This window comes from Nerophis ophidion, linkage group LG11 (genome assembly GCF_033978795.1).
Source record: "Nerophis ophidion isolate RoL-2023_Sa linkage group LG11, RoL_Noph_v1.0, whole genome shotgun sequence".
Classification (NCBI taxonomy): domain Eukaryota; kingdom Metazoa; phylum Chordata; class Actinopteri; order Syngnathiformes; family Syngnathidae; genus Nerophis; species Nerophis ophidion.
The window spans coordinates 6,349,748-6,364,747 of record NC_084621.1 but is presented as its reverse complement, the minus strand read 5'-3'; the positions used below and the strand labels follow the sequence as shown (position 1 = coordinate 6,364,747).

Sequence of the window (15,000 nt, the reverse complement as noted above, 5' to 3'; positions counted from 1 at the left end):
TCAAACACTTTTTGGTCCGTTTTGATTGGCATCTTGACATTTATTAAGATCCAACATGTGCAATTGTTTATCTGTCATAGAGGGGGAGAGGATTCACCTCTCTTGATAATAAATAAAAGATGAATAATATACCAAGAAAAGGTTTAAATTTTGACGCTCACAACACACAGCAGACATTCTTATTTCCTTAAAATAATATGAATATTATATTTACATTGCTGGCAGTAAGTCGGACACGTTTCCAGTGAGGGTTGGACTCCGCCAAGGCTGTCCTTTGTCACCGATTCTGTTCATAACTTTTATGGACAGAATTTCTAGGCGCAGTCAAGGCGTTGAGGTGTTCCGGTTTGGTGACCACGGGATTAGGTCTCTGCTTTTTGCAGATGATGTAGTCCTGATGGCTTCATCTGGCCGGGATCTTCAGCTCTCACTGGATCGGTTCGCAGCCGAGTGTGAAGCGACCGGAATGAGAATCAGCACCTCCAAGTCCGAGTCCATGGTTCTCGCCCGGAAAAGGGTGGAGTGCCATCTCCGGGTTGGGGAGGAGACCCTGCCCCAAGTGGAGGAGTTCAAGTACCTAGGAGTCTTGTTCACGAGTGAGGGAAGAGTGGATCGTGAGATCAACAGGCGGATCGGTGCGGCGTCTTCAGTAATGCGGACGTTGCATCGATCCTTTGTGGTGAAGAAGGAGCTGAGCCGGAAGGCAAAGCTCTCAATTTACCGGTCGATCTACGTTCCCATCCTCACCTATGGTCATGAGCTTTGGGTCATGACCGAAAGGATAAGATCACGGGTACAAGCGGCCGAAATGAGTTTCCTCCGCCGGGTGGCGGGGCTCTCCCTTAGAGATAGGGTGAGAAGCTCTGCCATCCGGGAGGAGCTCAACGTAAAGCCGCTGCTCCTCCACATGGAGAGGAGCCAGATGAAGTGGTTCGGGCATCTGGTCAGGATGCCACCCGAACGCCTCCCTAGGGAGGTGTTTAGGGCACGTCCAGCTGGTAGGAGGCCACGGGGAAGACCCAGGACACGTTGGGAAGACTATGTCTCCCGGCTGGCCTGGGAACGCCTCGGGATCCCCCGGGAAGAGCTAGACGAAGTGGCTGGAGATAGGGAAGTCTGGGCTTCCCTGCTTAGGCTGCTGCCCCCGCGACCCGACCTCGGATAAGCGGAAGATGATGGATGGATGGATGGATATTTATTTTGAAAATTGATATCAAAATGCTTTGATTTTTTAATGTGCGGACCTCAGTGGGAAAAGTTTGGCCAGCGTTGAAATAGTTTATTAGCGGTGAGGAGATGAATCTTCACATTTTGTGTCTGAGCAGAGTGGAGGCACGCTGCTCTGAAAGCCAGTGGATTCATTAGCGGTCATGCGGCCTTCGCCAAGGTAGAAAATATTGATCCAGAAGCTCTCACCCTGCCGCCGCTCGTAAAAGGCCGGTGCAGACCGCCATGATGGGAAGAGCATCCACAAACTGACAAGATCTACCATCACACTTTGAGGATGTGTTCAGTAAGAAGGTGTTTACAGACAGAGGGCGATGTCCTTTTGTGATCTTCATTGACTCACTGCAGCTGCCGACATTGTCACATCTGAGGATCTTGTGTCCAGGGTTGCTTAAATAAAGATGCAGCAGCTGGAGGATGTCAACTTAAACGTAAAGCATGCAAATATGATGGACCAAGAATCTCCTTGACCATCTGACGGAATCTAGCGTCCAATATCAATATTTAATGAACAAATGAAAGAGCGGATGAAGCAAGAGCGTCAGAGTGGCCTCGCAGGGCCGAGCGGATCGATGCTAGGGTCGCTCTGGCAGCCCGTCTAGGAGCATCCCTGAGCTCAGGTTAATGTTATTAGGCCTCAACGAGCAGCCTGTCTGCTCTTCCAGTCTTCTAATTGTATAAAAAGCCTTCAAACATTTGTGTACCGGCTGCTGGTTACAGACCACGACTTCAAGACCACTCTTCCATAGAAGGGTTGCAAGTAGGACTTATTGGACAACAACATCATGCTACCATAGCAATGCTAGTGTTATTGGCAAAGTAACACCAATCAATCAATCAATCAATGTTTACTTATATAGCCCTAAATCACTAGTGTCTCAAAGGGCTGCACAAACCACCACGACATCCTCGGTAGGCCCACATAAGGGCAAGGAAAACTCACACCCAGTGGGACATCGGTGACAATAATGACCCAGTGGGACGTCGGTGACAATGATGACTATGAGAACCTTAGAGAGGAGGAAAGCAATGGATGTCGAGCGGGTCTAACATGATACTGTGAAAGTTCAATCCACAATGGATCCAACACAGTCGCGAGAGTCCAGTCCAAAGCGGATCCAACACAGCAGCGAGAGTCCCGTTCACAGCGGAGCCAGCAGGAAACCATCCCAAGCGGAGGCGGATCAGCATCGCAGAGATGTCCCCAGCCGATACACAAGCAAGCAGTACATGGCCACCGGATCGGACCGGACCCCCTCCACAAGGGAGAGTGGGACATAGAAGAAAAAGAAAAGAAACGGCAGATCAACTGGTCTAAAAAGGGAGTCTATTTAAAGGCTAGAGTATACAAATGAGTTTTAAGGTGAGACTTAAATGCTTCTACTGAGGTGGCATCTCGAACTGTTACCGGGAGGGCATTCCAGAGTACTGGAGCCCGAACGGAAAACGCTCTATAGCCCGCAGACTTTTTTTGGGCTTTGGGAATCACTAACAAGCCGGAGTCCTTTGAATGCAGATTTCTTGCCGGGACATATGGTACAATACAATCGGCAAGATAGGATGGAGCTAGACCGTGTAGTATTTTATACGTAAGTAGTAAAACCTTAAAGTCACATCTTAAGTGCACAGGAAGCCAGTGCAGGTGAGCCAGTACAGGCGTAATGTGATCAAACTTTCTTGTTCTTGTCAAAAGTCTAGCAGCCGCATTTTGTACCAACTGTAATCTTTTAATGCTAGACATGGGGAGACCCGAAAATAATACGTTACAGTAGTCGAGGCGAGACGTAACAAACGCATGGATAATGATCTCAGCGTCTTTAGTGGACAGAATGGAGCGAATTTTAGCGATATTACGGAGATGAAAGAAGGCCGTTTTAGTAACGCTTTTAATGTGTGCCTCAAAGGAGAGAGTTGGGTCGAAGATAATACCCAGATTCTTTACCGTGTCGCCTTGTTTAATTGTTTGGTTGTCAAATGTTAGAGTTGTATTATTAAATAGAGGTCGGTGTCTAGCAGGACCGATAATCAGCATTCCCGTTTTTTTGGCGTTGAGTTGCAAAAAGTTAGCGGACATCCATTGTTTAATTTCATTAAGACACGCCTCCAACTGACTACAATCCGGCGTGTTGGTCAGCTTTAGGGGCATGTAGAGTTGGGTGTCATCAGCATAACAGTGAAAGCTAATACCGTATTTGCGTATGATGTCACCTAGCGGCAGCATGTAGATGCTGAAGAGGGCAGGGCCAAGGACCGAACCCTGGGGAACTCCACACGTTACCTTAACGTAGTCCGAGGTCACACTGTTATAGGAGACACACTGCATCCTATCAGTAAGATAAGAGTTAAACCAAGACAGGGCTAAGTCTGACATACCAATTCGTGTTTTGATACGTTCTAATAAAATATTATGATCGACGGTATCGAAAGCAGCGCTAAAATCGAGGAGCAGCAACATAGATGACGCATCAGAATCCATCGTTAGCAATAGATCATTAGTCAATAACAATGCTAACATAACTTCGGTGAGAACAGTAACAACAAACCTAATGTATCAGGGGTAGCGTAAAACTGGTGACAGTAAGAACGGTAATGTAACATTGGAGACAACAATAAATAACGTAACCACTGACTGTAGTAACAGCAGCAATGGTCACAGAGGTAACCGTTACACAACAGCAGTAACGTGACAACAATAATGTTTTATTGATTGAAAATTGTATTAGTAGATTGCACAGTACAGTACATATTCCCTACAATTGACCACTAAATGGTAACACCCCAATATGTTTTTCAACTTGCTTAAGTCGGGGTTCACGTTAATCAATTCATGGTAAAAATGAGTTCTCATACTGGGCGTCCAACCCAGGCCACCTGGGTGAAAACCAGAAATCCTCACCAATCGATAACCATAACCTAACAACAATTACATAACTGACTGTAGTAACAGTAGCAACGGTCATGGCAACAAAAACTGTTACACACATTTTCAGTGCCATAACTTATAAAGCTCGTTTGGATTTCAAGTTTTGTTGGGCTTTGGAGGGATTTTTTTCCCCATAACTTTGTGTTTGAACTTCACATTTTCCATTCAAAATGTGATGCAGTGGAAGGTCCCAAATACAGTGTTGAGTGTCGGAGCAAGACCCCGATTCATGTTTAAGATCAAAGATTATTATGTGTTGATTTTGTCAGTATCCTTTAGTTATGTATTTTTTTTCAATACAATTTAACATTTTTAAAGCGCTTTGAGTACTTTAGTTATGTATTTTTTTTCAATACAATTTAACATTTTTAAAGCGCTTTGAGTACCTTGAAGGTAGAAAAGCGCTATACAAGTACAACCCATTTATGACATATTGAGGTGTTTTTTTTTTTTTTTTACTACATAAATGTTTGAAAGACTAGCAGTAATTGTGCTGTCTTTTCCACAAAAGTGAACAGAATGCTGCAATAAAAGGTGGTTGGAATAAAAATTGTGCTGTCCTTTCCATAAAAGTGAACAGAATGCTGCAATAAAAGGTGGTTAGAATAAAAAGTGTGCTGTCTTTTCCACAAAAGTGAGCAGAATGCTGCAATAAAAGGTGGTTAGAATAAAAAGTGTGCTGTCTTTTCCACAAAAGTGAACAGAATGCTGCAATAAAAGGTGGTTAGAATAAAAAGTGTGCTGTCTTTTCCACAAAAGTGAGCAGAATGCTGCAATAAAAGGTGGTTAGAATAAAGAGTTGAGCCACGCCCATTATGAGATGACAGCCTACTTCCGGGTTGGATGACGCAGTGTAAAGTTCTGCTAACAGGGCCAGGACTGTACCATTTGTATTTTAGTGAAGGGGGAGCGCCTCCTGTCTGACTGACAACCAAACATACACCTCTTTCAGTATTTGTAATTCAACAATGCTGTTATCATAAGTAACTACTTATGAGTGCTTTTCAGTTGGTTAAGTTAGTAGTGGCAGACCGGCGACAAAAGTCACTTGTTGAATCTCACCGCCCATGTTGGATGCGCCGCTGCAACGTCACGGTCACGTGACCAGAAAAAGACAACGCCGAGTCGAAAAACACTTTTGTTTTTTTGTCCAACTTTTGTCTGTTGACTTTAAAGAGGTGAGTTCTGCTAGCTTTGCTTCAAAAGTATCTCTGACAATGTTCTCTGATAAGATAAAAACACTTTTAACCGACTTTTGCTCAAGAATGGATGGTGGAGGTCTAGTGTTTATACTCTAAAATGTCTTTAACGTCGTCACGTGATCGTAAGACGTGTCCTTTGGTCCAATAAAGACATATTTAGTCTAAAACAAACAAACTATTGACATATTTAGTCTAAATCAAGCAAACTATTGACATATTTAGTCTAAAACAAGCAAACTATTGACACATTTAGTCTAAAACAAGCAAACTATTGACATATTTAGTCTAAATCAAGCAAACTATTGACACATTTAGTCCAAAACAAGCAAACTATTGACATATTTAGTCTAAATCAAGCAAACTATTGACACATTTAGTCTAAAACAAGCAAACTATTGACATATTTAGTCTAAATCAAGCAAACTATTGACATATTTAGTCTAAAACAAGCAAACTATTGACATATTTAGTCTAAAACAAGCAAACTATTGACATATTTAGTCTAAAACAAGCAAACTATTTATCAAGGCCAACTTTTCTGGGCGTGGCCGGCTAGCCCGCCTGCTCCAACTCGTCTTCTTCCGGGAGCAGCGCTGCTTATTTCACCTTCTACTTCTTCTACTTCTTCTACTTTTTCTACTTCTTGTACATCTTGTACATCTTGTACATTTTCTACATTTTCTACATCTTGTACATTTTCTACATCTTGTACATACATTTTCTATATTTTGTACATTTTCTACATCTTGTCCATTTTCTACATCTTCTACATATTGTACATCTTCTACATCTTGTACATTTTCTATATTTTGTACATCTTCTACATCCTCCATCTGGAGCCAAGAGGTCGTCCTCAACTTGAATGGATACAAGTATGACGTCACATTAGTGCCAAAAATCCAAGCGCATAAAAACTGTTATCGCGCGCTGATTCGCCACTTCGCGCGCGCGCGCGACACACTTTTGCGCGCACGCGGTGCCATTTTGCGCGCGCGATTCGCCTTTTTGCGCGCGCGGTGCCTATATGTGCGCGGGCGCGGTGCCTATATGTGCGCGCTCCGTCTCGGTCTGGCATCTCTCCTCCCGCTGTCATGTTTGTTTTGGCACTTTGGGGGCGGGAATGCTTAGACGGCTCCTTCTTTCTGATTGGCTCTGAGTGCTGTCAGTCAATGGCAACGTGGCGGCCATCTTACCGCAGGTAGCTGGTCCCGCCCACTACATACTTGTCAAGGAACATGTACTATTTAAATAATCACAACTAGTCAAGGAACATGTACTATTTAAATAATCACAACTAGTCAAGGAACATGTATTATTTAAATAACCACAACTAGTTAAGGAACATGTATTATTTAAATAATCACAACTAGTCAAGGAACATGTACTATTTAAATAATCACAACTAGTCAAGGAACATGTATTATTTAAATAACCACAACTAGTTAAGGAACATGTACTATTTAAATAATCACAACTAGTCAAGGAACATGTACTATTTAAATAATCACAACTAGTCAAGGAACATGTATTATTTAAATAACCACAACTAGTCAAGGAACATGTATTATTTAAATAACCACAACTAGTTAAGGAACATGTACTATTTAAATAATCACAACTAGTCAAGGAACATGTACTATTTAAATAATCACAACTAGTCAAGGAACATGTACTATTTAAATAATCACAACTAGTCAAGGAATATGTACTATTTAAATAATCACAACTAGTCAAGGAACATGTATTATTTAAATAACCACAACTAGTTAAGGAACATGTACTATTTAAATAATCACAACTAGTCAAGGAACATGTACTATTTAAATAACCACAACTAGTTAAGGAACATGTACTATTTAAATAATCACAACTAGTCAAGGAACATGTACTATTTAAATAATCACAACTAGTCAAGGAATATGTACTATTTAAATAATCACAACTAGTCAAGGAACATGTATTATTTAAATAACCACAACTAGTTAAGGAACATGTACTATTTAAATAATCACAACTAGTCAAGGAACATGTACTATTTAAATAATCACAACTAGTCAAGGAACATGTATTATTTAAATAACCACAACTAGTTAAGGAACATGTATTATTTAAATAACCACAACTAGTTAAGGAACATGTACTATTTAAATAATCACAACTAGTCAAGGAACATGTACTATTTAAATAATCACAACTAGTCAAGGAACATGTACTATTTTAATTATTTAAATTTAAATTTAAACTTGCTCAATTTTCAATTCATTTCCAAACGGTTTAATTAGTTATAAATCACATGTTTTCATGGGACTATCATGGCTGAACAAGTAAGTCTTACACTATTATCTCTCATATTTAATTTGCCTAATGTATGGAGCTAGCTTTTTTTGTTGTTTTTTTAAATACATTTTTTTAACTCTGCCATCTATACTGATCTGGGCTGATGTCTAATTCTCCATAGTTTGAGTTGTTTGCAGAAACCTAAATACTTTTTATAGTAATATTAAAACCATATTCATTAATTGTAGTGATAACCTGTCATTCATTATTCTACTAAAATAGTCATTGCAATCATAACATCAATAATTAGGCCCATATGCTAATCATGTGGTCCTGATATGAAGTACACATAGATAAGTGGCTTCAGGTAGACTCTGGTGTAAACCCAAAGTAGATAGAGGAAAGAAAATTAATAGTCCCTCATTGTGGCATATATACAAATATTATATAAATAAAAATATTTTTTAAAACAGACAAGTAAGGAAAGAAAAGATATTTGAAAATATAGTTTCCATCATTGACTGACATCTGTGGACTGGTTGTATGTGTATGAAAAGAGGGATATTGATCTTCATTAACTATGTGTGGGGATAGGTTGATTGGCAACACTAAATTGGCCCTAGTGTGTGAATGTGAGTGTGAATGTTGTCTGTCTATCTGTGTTAGCCCTGTGATGAGGTGGCGACTTGTCCAGGGTGTACCCTGCCTTCCGCCCGATTGTAGCTGAGATAGGCGCCAGCGCCCCCCGTGACCCCGAAAGGGAATAAGCGGTAGAAAATGGATGGATGGATGGATGGATTAACTATGTGATGATCTCTCAACAGATAAGATATTACCTTCTTCAAAGACTTTTAGAATTTGTTTGTGTCAAGATCAGTATCTCTCTTTTCATACACATACAACTAGTCTGCAGATGTCAGTCAATGATGGAAATTATATTTTCAAATATGTTTTCTTTCCTCACTATTTATTTAATATTTGTATATGTAAATATTGAATGTATGCCACAATGTGGGACTATTAATTTTCTTTCCTCTATCTACTTGAAGTTTACACCAGAGTCTACCTGAAGCCACTTATCTATGTGTACTTCATATCAGGACCACATGATTAGCATATGGGCCTAATTATTGATGTTATGATTGCAATGACTATTTTAGTAGAATAATGAATGACAGGTTATCACTACAATTAATGAATATGGTTTTAATATTACTATAAAAAGTATTTAGGTTTCTGCAAACAACTCAAACTATGGAGAATTAGACATCAGCCCAGATCAGTATAGATGGCAGAGTTAAAAATATGTATTTAAAAAAACAACAAAAAAAGCTAGCTCCATACATTAGGCAAATTAAATCTGAGAGATAATAGTGTAAGACTTACTTGTTCAGCCATGATAGTCCCATGAAAACATGATGTCCTTTCTTTTTAATCCCAGGGAACTGCCATGGACCTTTCACCACAGATATGAATAAACACTCCATGTTTCTCCATCTTACTATGGACAGCTGCTCCCCATCACTTTATTGATGTCAATGGTACATGTACTATTTAAATATACATATACATACAATACTCTGACATTTATAACAAATCGAAAGTAGGAAAGAAAATTAATAGTCCCACTTTGTGGCATACATTCAATATTTACATATACAAATATTAAATAAATAAAAATATTTTTTAAAACGGACAAGTGAGGAAAGAAAACATATTTGAAAGTATAATTTCCATCATTGACTGACATGTGTGGACTGCTTGTATGTGTATGAAAAGAGATTGATCTTGACACTTCATTAACTATGTGATGTTCTCTCAACAGATGAGACATTACCTTCTTCAAATACTTTTAGATCAAATTCAATTGGTATTTTCCACAACTCCACTAAATTTGGACTTTTTAGAATTTGTTTGTCGACAAGAGCTGTATTATCTCAATACATATTGACGATGACCCGCCCTACTATACTTCTGATTGGCCCTAAGCGATTTTTGCCTGACCAATCAGAAAGAAGGGGCAGAGTAAGAATAACCGCCCACAAAGTGCCAAAGCGAAGACGGCGCGCGCACACACAAATAGGCACCGCGCGCACACAAATAGGCACCGCGCGCACACAAAAAGGCACCGCGCGCACACAAATAGGCACCGCGCGCACACAAATAGGCACCGCACGCACACACATAGGCACCGCGCGCACACACATAGGCACCGCGCGCACACACATAGGCACCGCGCGCACACAAATAGTCACCGCGCGCACACACATAGGCACCGCGCGCACACACATAGGCACCGCGCGCACACACATAGGCACCGCGCGCACACACATAGGCACCGCGCGCACACACATAGGCACTGCGCGCACACAAATAGTCACCGCGCGCACACACATAGGCACCGCGCGCACACACATAGGCACCGCGCGCACACACATAGGCACCGCGCGCACACACATAGGCACCGCGCGCACACACATAGGCACCGCGCGCACACAAATAGGCACCGCGCGCACACAAATAGGCACCACACGCTCGCACGAAATGGAGAATCGGCGCGCGATAAGTTTTTGGATTTTGGCACTAATGTGACGCCATATACATTTGTCGAGTGCTCACGACAAGCCTGTTAGCTTTCAGCGGCGAGGCCAGACTACAATAGAGATGTGACGTGCGCGAACGAATCGAGTCTTTGAGCGGCTCTTTTGAGTGAGGGATTCGTTTGGGAGCCGTTTATAATGCACATGCAAATTAGGCCTCGGCAGTTGCTCACTCTGCGCATGCGTGCCACTGACAACTGGCTTCATCAAATGAGTCATAGTTCCAGGGGAACAAAACACTATTTCTGTATTGTTGCCTTCATAATCATTATGAAAGACATGATGACGGATATATTTATTAGTGCTTTCTAAATATCCAATCAGGGATGTCCAAACTTTTTCCACTGAGGGCCGCACACGGAATAAATAAAGCATAGGGGGGCCATCTTGAAATTTTTCATTTTTAAACCATAACAAAATGTATGGATTTATTTAATTCTTTTTTACCTATAGGGCTGCCGGGGACCATACAGGGTCTAATTTTAAAAACAAGTCAAATTATTTCATTTTTTAAATTATTTAATGCTTATAGTAAACATCTACAGCAGTGGTTCTCAAATGGGGGTACTTGAAGGTATGCCAAGGGGTACATGAGATTTTTAAAAAGAGCAACTATTCAAAAATCCTTTATGAATATATTTATTGAATAATACTTCAACAAAATATGAATGTAAGTTCATAAACATTGAAAAAAAACAAATACAACAATGCAATATTCAGTGTTGACAGCTAGATTTTTTGTGGACATGTTCCATAAATATTGTTGTTAAAGATTTATTTTTTGGTGAATAAATGTTAAGAATTAAGTTGATGAATCCAGATGGATCTCTATTACAATCCCCAAAGAGGGCACTTTAACTTGATCATTACTTCTATGTGGAGAAATCTTTACTTATAATTGAATCACTTGTTTATTTTTCAACAAGTTTTTAGTCATTTCTATACCTTTTTTACCAAATAGTTCAAGAAAGACCACTACAAATGAGCAATATTTTGCACTGTTATACAGTTTAATAAATCAGAAACTGATGACATAGTGCTGTATTTTACTTCTTTATCTCTTTTTTTCAACCAAAAATGCTTTGCTCTGATTAGGGGGTACTTGAATTAAAAGAATGTTCACAGGGGGTACATCACTGAAAAAAGGTTGAGAACCACTGATCTACAGTATATCAACTTCAGGTTGATATAAAATTAAAAAAAAATAATAAAAAAGGTTTTATGCCTTTTCTGTCAAAGACAACTTTGTTTTTTACAATAACACAGAAATATGCAGTATTCCCCCCACTGCCCAGAACATTCAGAAAACAATGTTTGAGGTGAAGTAATTAGAGCCTTAAAAAGATCAATAATACAGGACACCATTGATTTTAATTATTATTTTTGAGTAATAACAGTGAAAATATAAATAAAATCCCAATAAATATATTTGGCATCAAAAAGGTGCCCCACTCATAAAGTGATGCATTTTTATTAGTTTCTTTTTACTTACAAGACTTAAGTTACGAGGTCAACTTCAGATATATCTGTCGATTTTACATTTGAACTATTATTTTGTTTGTTTTATGCTCTTTTGGTTTGGACATTCCTGGTCTAAAAGGCCTTCCCTCAAATTGTAAACGCCAACACCACAAGGCAGCACTTATGGTCATCAAAGGATACTATTATAATCACACTTCCTTCAAACACTTTGATGCTACGTCACATCTTTGATGTCTTTGTGACGAGCATATGACCAAGGTCGTGGTGCATTTAGTGGAAAACAAAATGTTTATAAGAGCGGAGAAACCCCGTGTATGTAATCACCCTCGCTTGACAAAACACAGATTATTCACCAAGCTTGGGACCATATTTAGACTGAGTGATAATTGGATGCTATATTTTATTTCTCTTTGATTGAAGCTTTGTAACTCAACTTTTCTAAATAGTTGTAGTGTGAAAAAAAACCTGCTGGAGTTGAGTTAATAAAGTGTCCTCTACAATAAGTTTAAAACAACTTGACATCAATGAAGCATGGGAAAATAGAGCAAAAACGCACCATATAAAAGCTGAAATGTGTAAAACATAATAACAAAGCTTTGTCTTTAAAAAGACATATAAGTCTATCATTTTTGCATTTTTAACACAAAATATTGAATTGGAACATTTGCGGTTTGTTAATAAATCAAACAAATATGTCTAATATTAATTATTAAAGTATAATGTGTTGATAACCGGGGTCTTTCCGTGTGGAGTTTGCATCTTCTCCCCGTGACTGTTAGGTTCTACTCCAGCTTCCTCCCACCTCCAAAGACATGCACCTGGGGATAGGCCCCTCCCACCTCCAAAGACATGCACCTGGGGATAGGCCCCTCCCACCTCCAAAGACATGCACCTGGGGATAGGCCCCTCCCACCTCCAAAGACATGCACCTGGGGATAGGTTGACTGGCAACACTAACCCGTGACCCCGAGTGGGACAAGCAGTTTGAAAATGGATGGATGGAGAAGAAATTATTCACAACTATAATATAGATTTTTTTTGTACTGAAAAGTAGACTAAAATATTAGGTAACATATTTTAAGGTTTTTAAACTATAATTCCCCTCAATAGTCCTTTTGTATCGTGTGTATATTGACCCTAATCTTTGTTTTTTTAATGGGTTATTACTGAGAAATGACAGGAAATGCTGGGGTTTTTCTTTTTCAAAATAAAGTTTTACAATGCTCAGTTATTCAGGCTCAAATCAAATGGAATGGTCTTACTACGAGGGCTTCACGGTGGCAGAGGGGTTAGTGCGTCTGCCTCACAATACGAAGGTCCTGCAGTCCTGGGTTCAAATCCAGGCTCGGGATCTTTCTGTGTGGAGTTTGCATGTTCTCCCCGTGAGTGCGTGGGTTCCCTCCGGGTACTCCGGCTTCCTCCCACTTCCAAAGACATGCACCTGGGGATAGGTTGATTGGCAACACTAAATTGGCCCTAGTGTGTGAATGTGAGTGTGAATGTTGTCTGTCTATCTGTGTTGGCCCTGTGATGAGGTGGCGACTTGTCCAGGGTGTACCCCGCCTTCCACCCGATTGTAGCTGAGATAGGCGCCAGCGCCCCCCGCAACCCCAAAAGGGAATAAGCGGTAGAAAATGGATGGATGGTCTTACTACGTATGCTTCTGTGGCATTGGTATGTTTCTGTATGTCCATTTGACTTTCAGATAGAAAGTTATTGTACATAATTGACATTTGCTGCAAAATCCCCTGCAAATGGAGCAAGCGGGTATTTGACATGGCCTTGTTGCCGTGGCAACTTGGGAAGGTTCCATGCTAGAAGCGCTCTCAGGAGATGAGATGAATTGGATGTATAATTGGTCAAACGGTACTGTGCTAAGGTCATACAGTCTTTTATGTTAGGATGGTGACAGTTTGAACCAGGGCTGTCCGAAGTTGGCTCCGGGGGGCCATTTGTAGCCCACGGCTAAGTTTGCAAAGAGGCACATTTTTAAATATATTAAAAAACAAATCATTAAAAAGTGGAATGTTATTTTACCATTTTGTAGTATTATTCATACCATTGCCAAGACAGTAGATCTTTGTTATTCCCTGGGATTATGTTACTCCAACCTAACAAATAGCAAAAAGATTAAAAAAAACATTTTCATAACCCCGACACACACAAAATGCCTCTTTTTGTTACTCTGCTTAGCATGTATTACACATTTTAAATGTATTCTTACGCATGAAGAAAACATTGCAGTGTTAGGCAACATCACGGCTTCTCAAAGCATCTTCCTGCCCAAAAATGTTGTGTGAAAGGACTGGTGAGACAGCGCCCTCTGCTGGATTCATGAGGAGCACTGGCTAATACAATTGTTAATCCAATACGGCAAGAATCGTAGTACATCGATTATTTTGTAGTGTGGAATATTAGAAAAGGCTTGATGAAGTGAAATAAGTCAAAATAATGGCAGTTATGATAGATCTATGCTGTCTTTAAGTGGAAGTGGAGTAGAAATGTGTTTTGGCAATAATAATTCATTAGAATAAGTAAATTGTATGATGCAGACACGTTTGTTACTGGATTCTTTCTTTGTATGTGTAAGCAATATGCAAATATAATCATTGGGTTTGTATTGAGAAATGTGCTGTTTTATTGTTGAATTACAGACACTTATGTGCGTCTAGCTTCTGTGCTATTGTGTGCTTAGCTGTTGTGCAGCTGCCGAATAGCCTAAACTACAAGAAAAGACCGACCATGTGTATTTATTGGAGGACATTTAGATGTAAACATGCTGCTTGTATCGGCGCTGATACCATTATAGATGATACATTTTAGATGCAGGCGGATATCATCCGATACTTGTATTCTGCTGCTATTGGACGATCCCCAACACTTACCATAAAAGGACTTCTTTAGCATTGAAAGGAGATAAAGATATTATTGATGTCATTGACATTTAGTCCTTTTGTAGTCCTGGTCAAAGAAAGCAGCATGATGTACTCACTGGTTGGTCTTCATGTCGCTGTAGAAGCAGCTTGATGTACTCGCTGGTTGGTCTTCATGTCGCTGTAGAAGCAGCTTGATGTACTCACTGGTTGGTCTTCATGTCGCTGTAGAAGCAGCTTGATGTACTCACTGGTTGGTCTTCATGTTGCTGTAGAAGCAGCTTGATGTACTCACTGGTTGGTCTTCATGTCGCTGTAGAAGCAGCTTGATGTACTCACTGGTTGGTCTTCATGTCGCTGTAGAAGCAGCTTGATGTACTCGCTGGTTGGTCTTCATGTCGCTGTAGAAGCAGCTT

General features: G+C 40.1%; 1 protein-coding gene across 2 annotated transcripts in view; it reads left to right on the top strand.

Annotated features, from left to right (window-relative positions):
* Positions 1–5,170: 5,170 nt before the first annotated feature.
* rpz4 (rapunzel 4) overlaps positions 5,171–15,000 on the top strand; it is an 11,915-nt gene continuing 2,085 nt past the window's right edge. Inside the window, exon 1 of one of the 2 annotated variants that reach the window (XM_061914973.1) lies at positions 5,171–5,328. In XM_061914973.1, the coding sequence (XP_061770957.1) occupies positions 5,218–5,328 (111 nt within the window). In that variant the 5' untranslated portion in view covers positions 5,171–5,217. The other variant, XM_061914974.1, reaches the window with a different exon arrangement.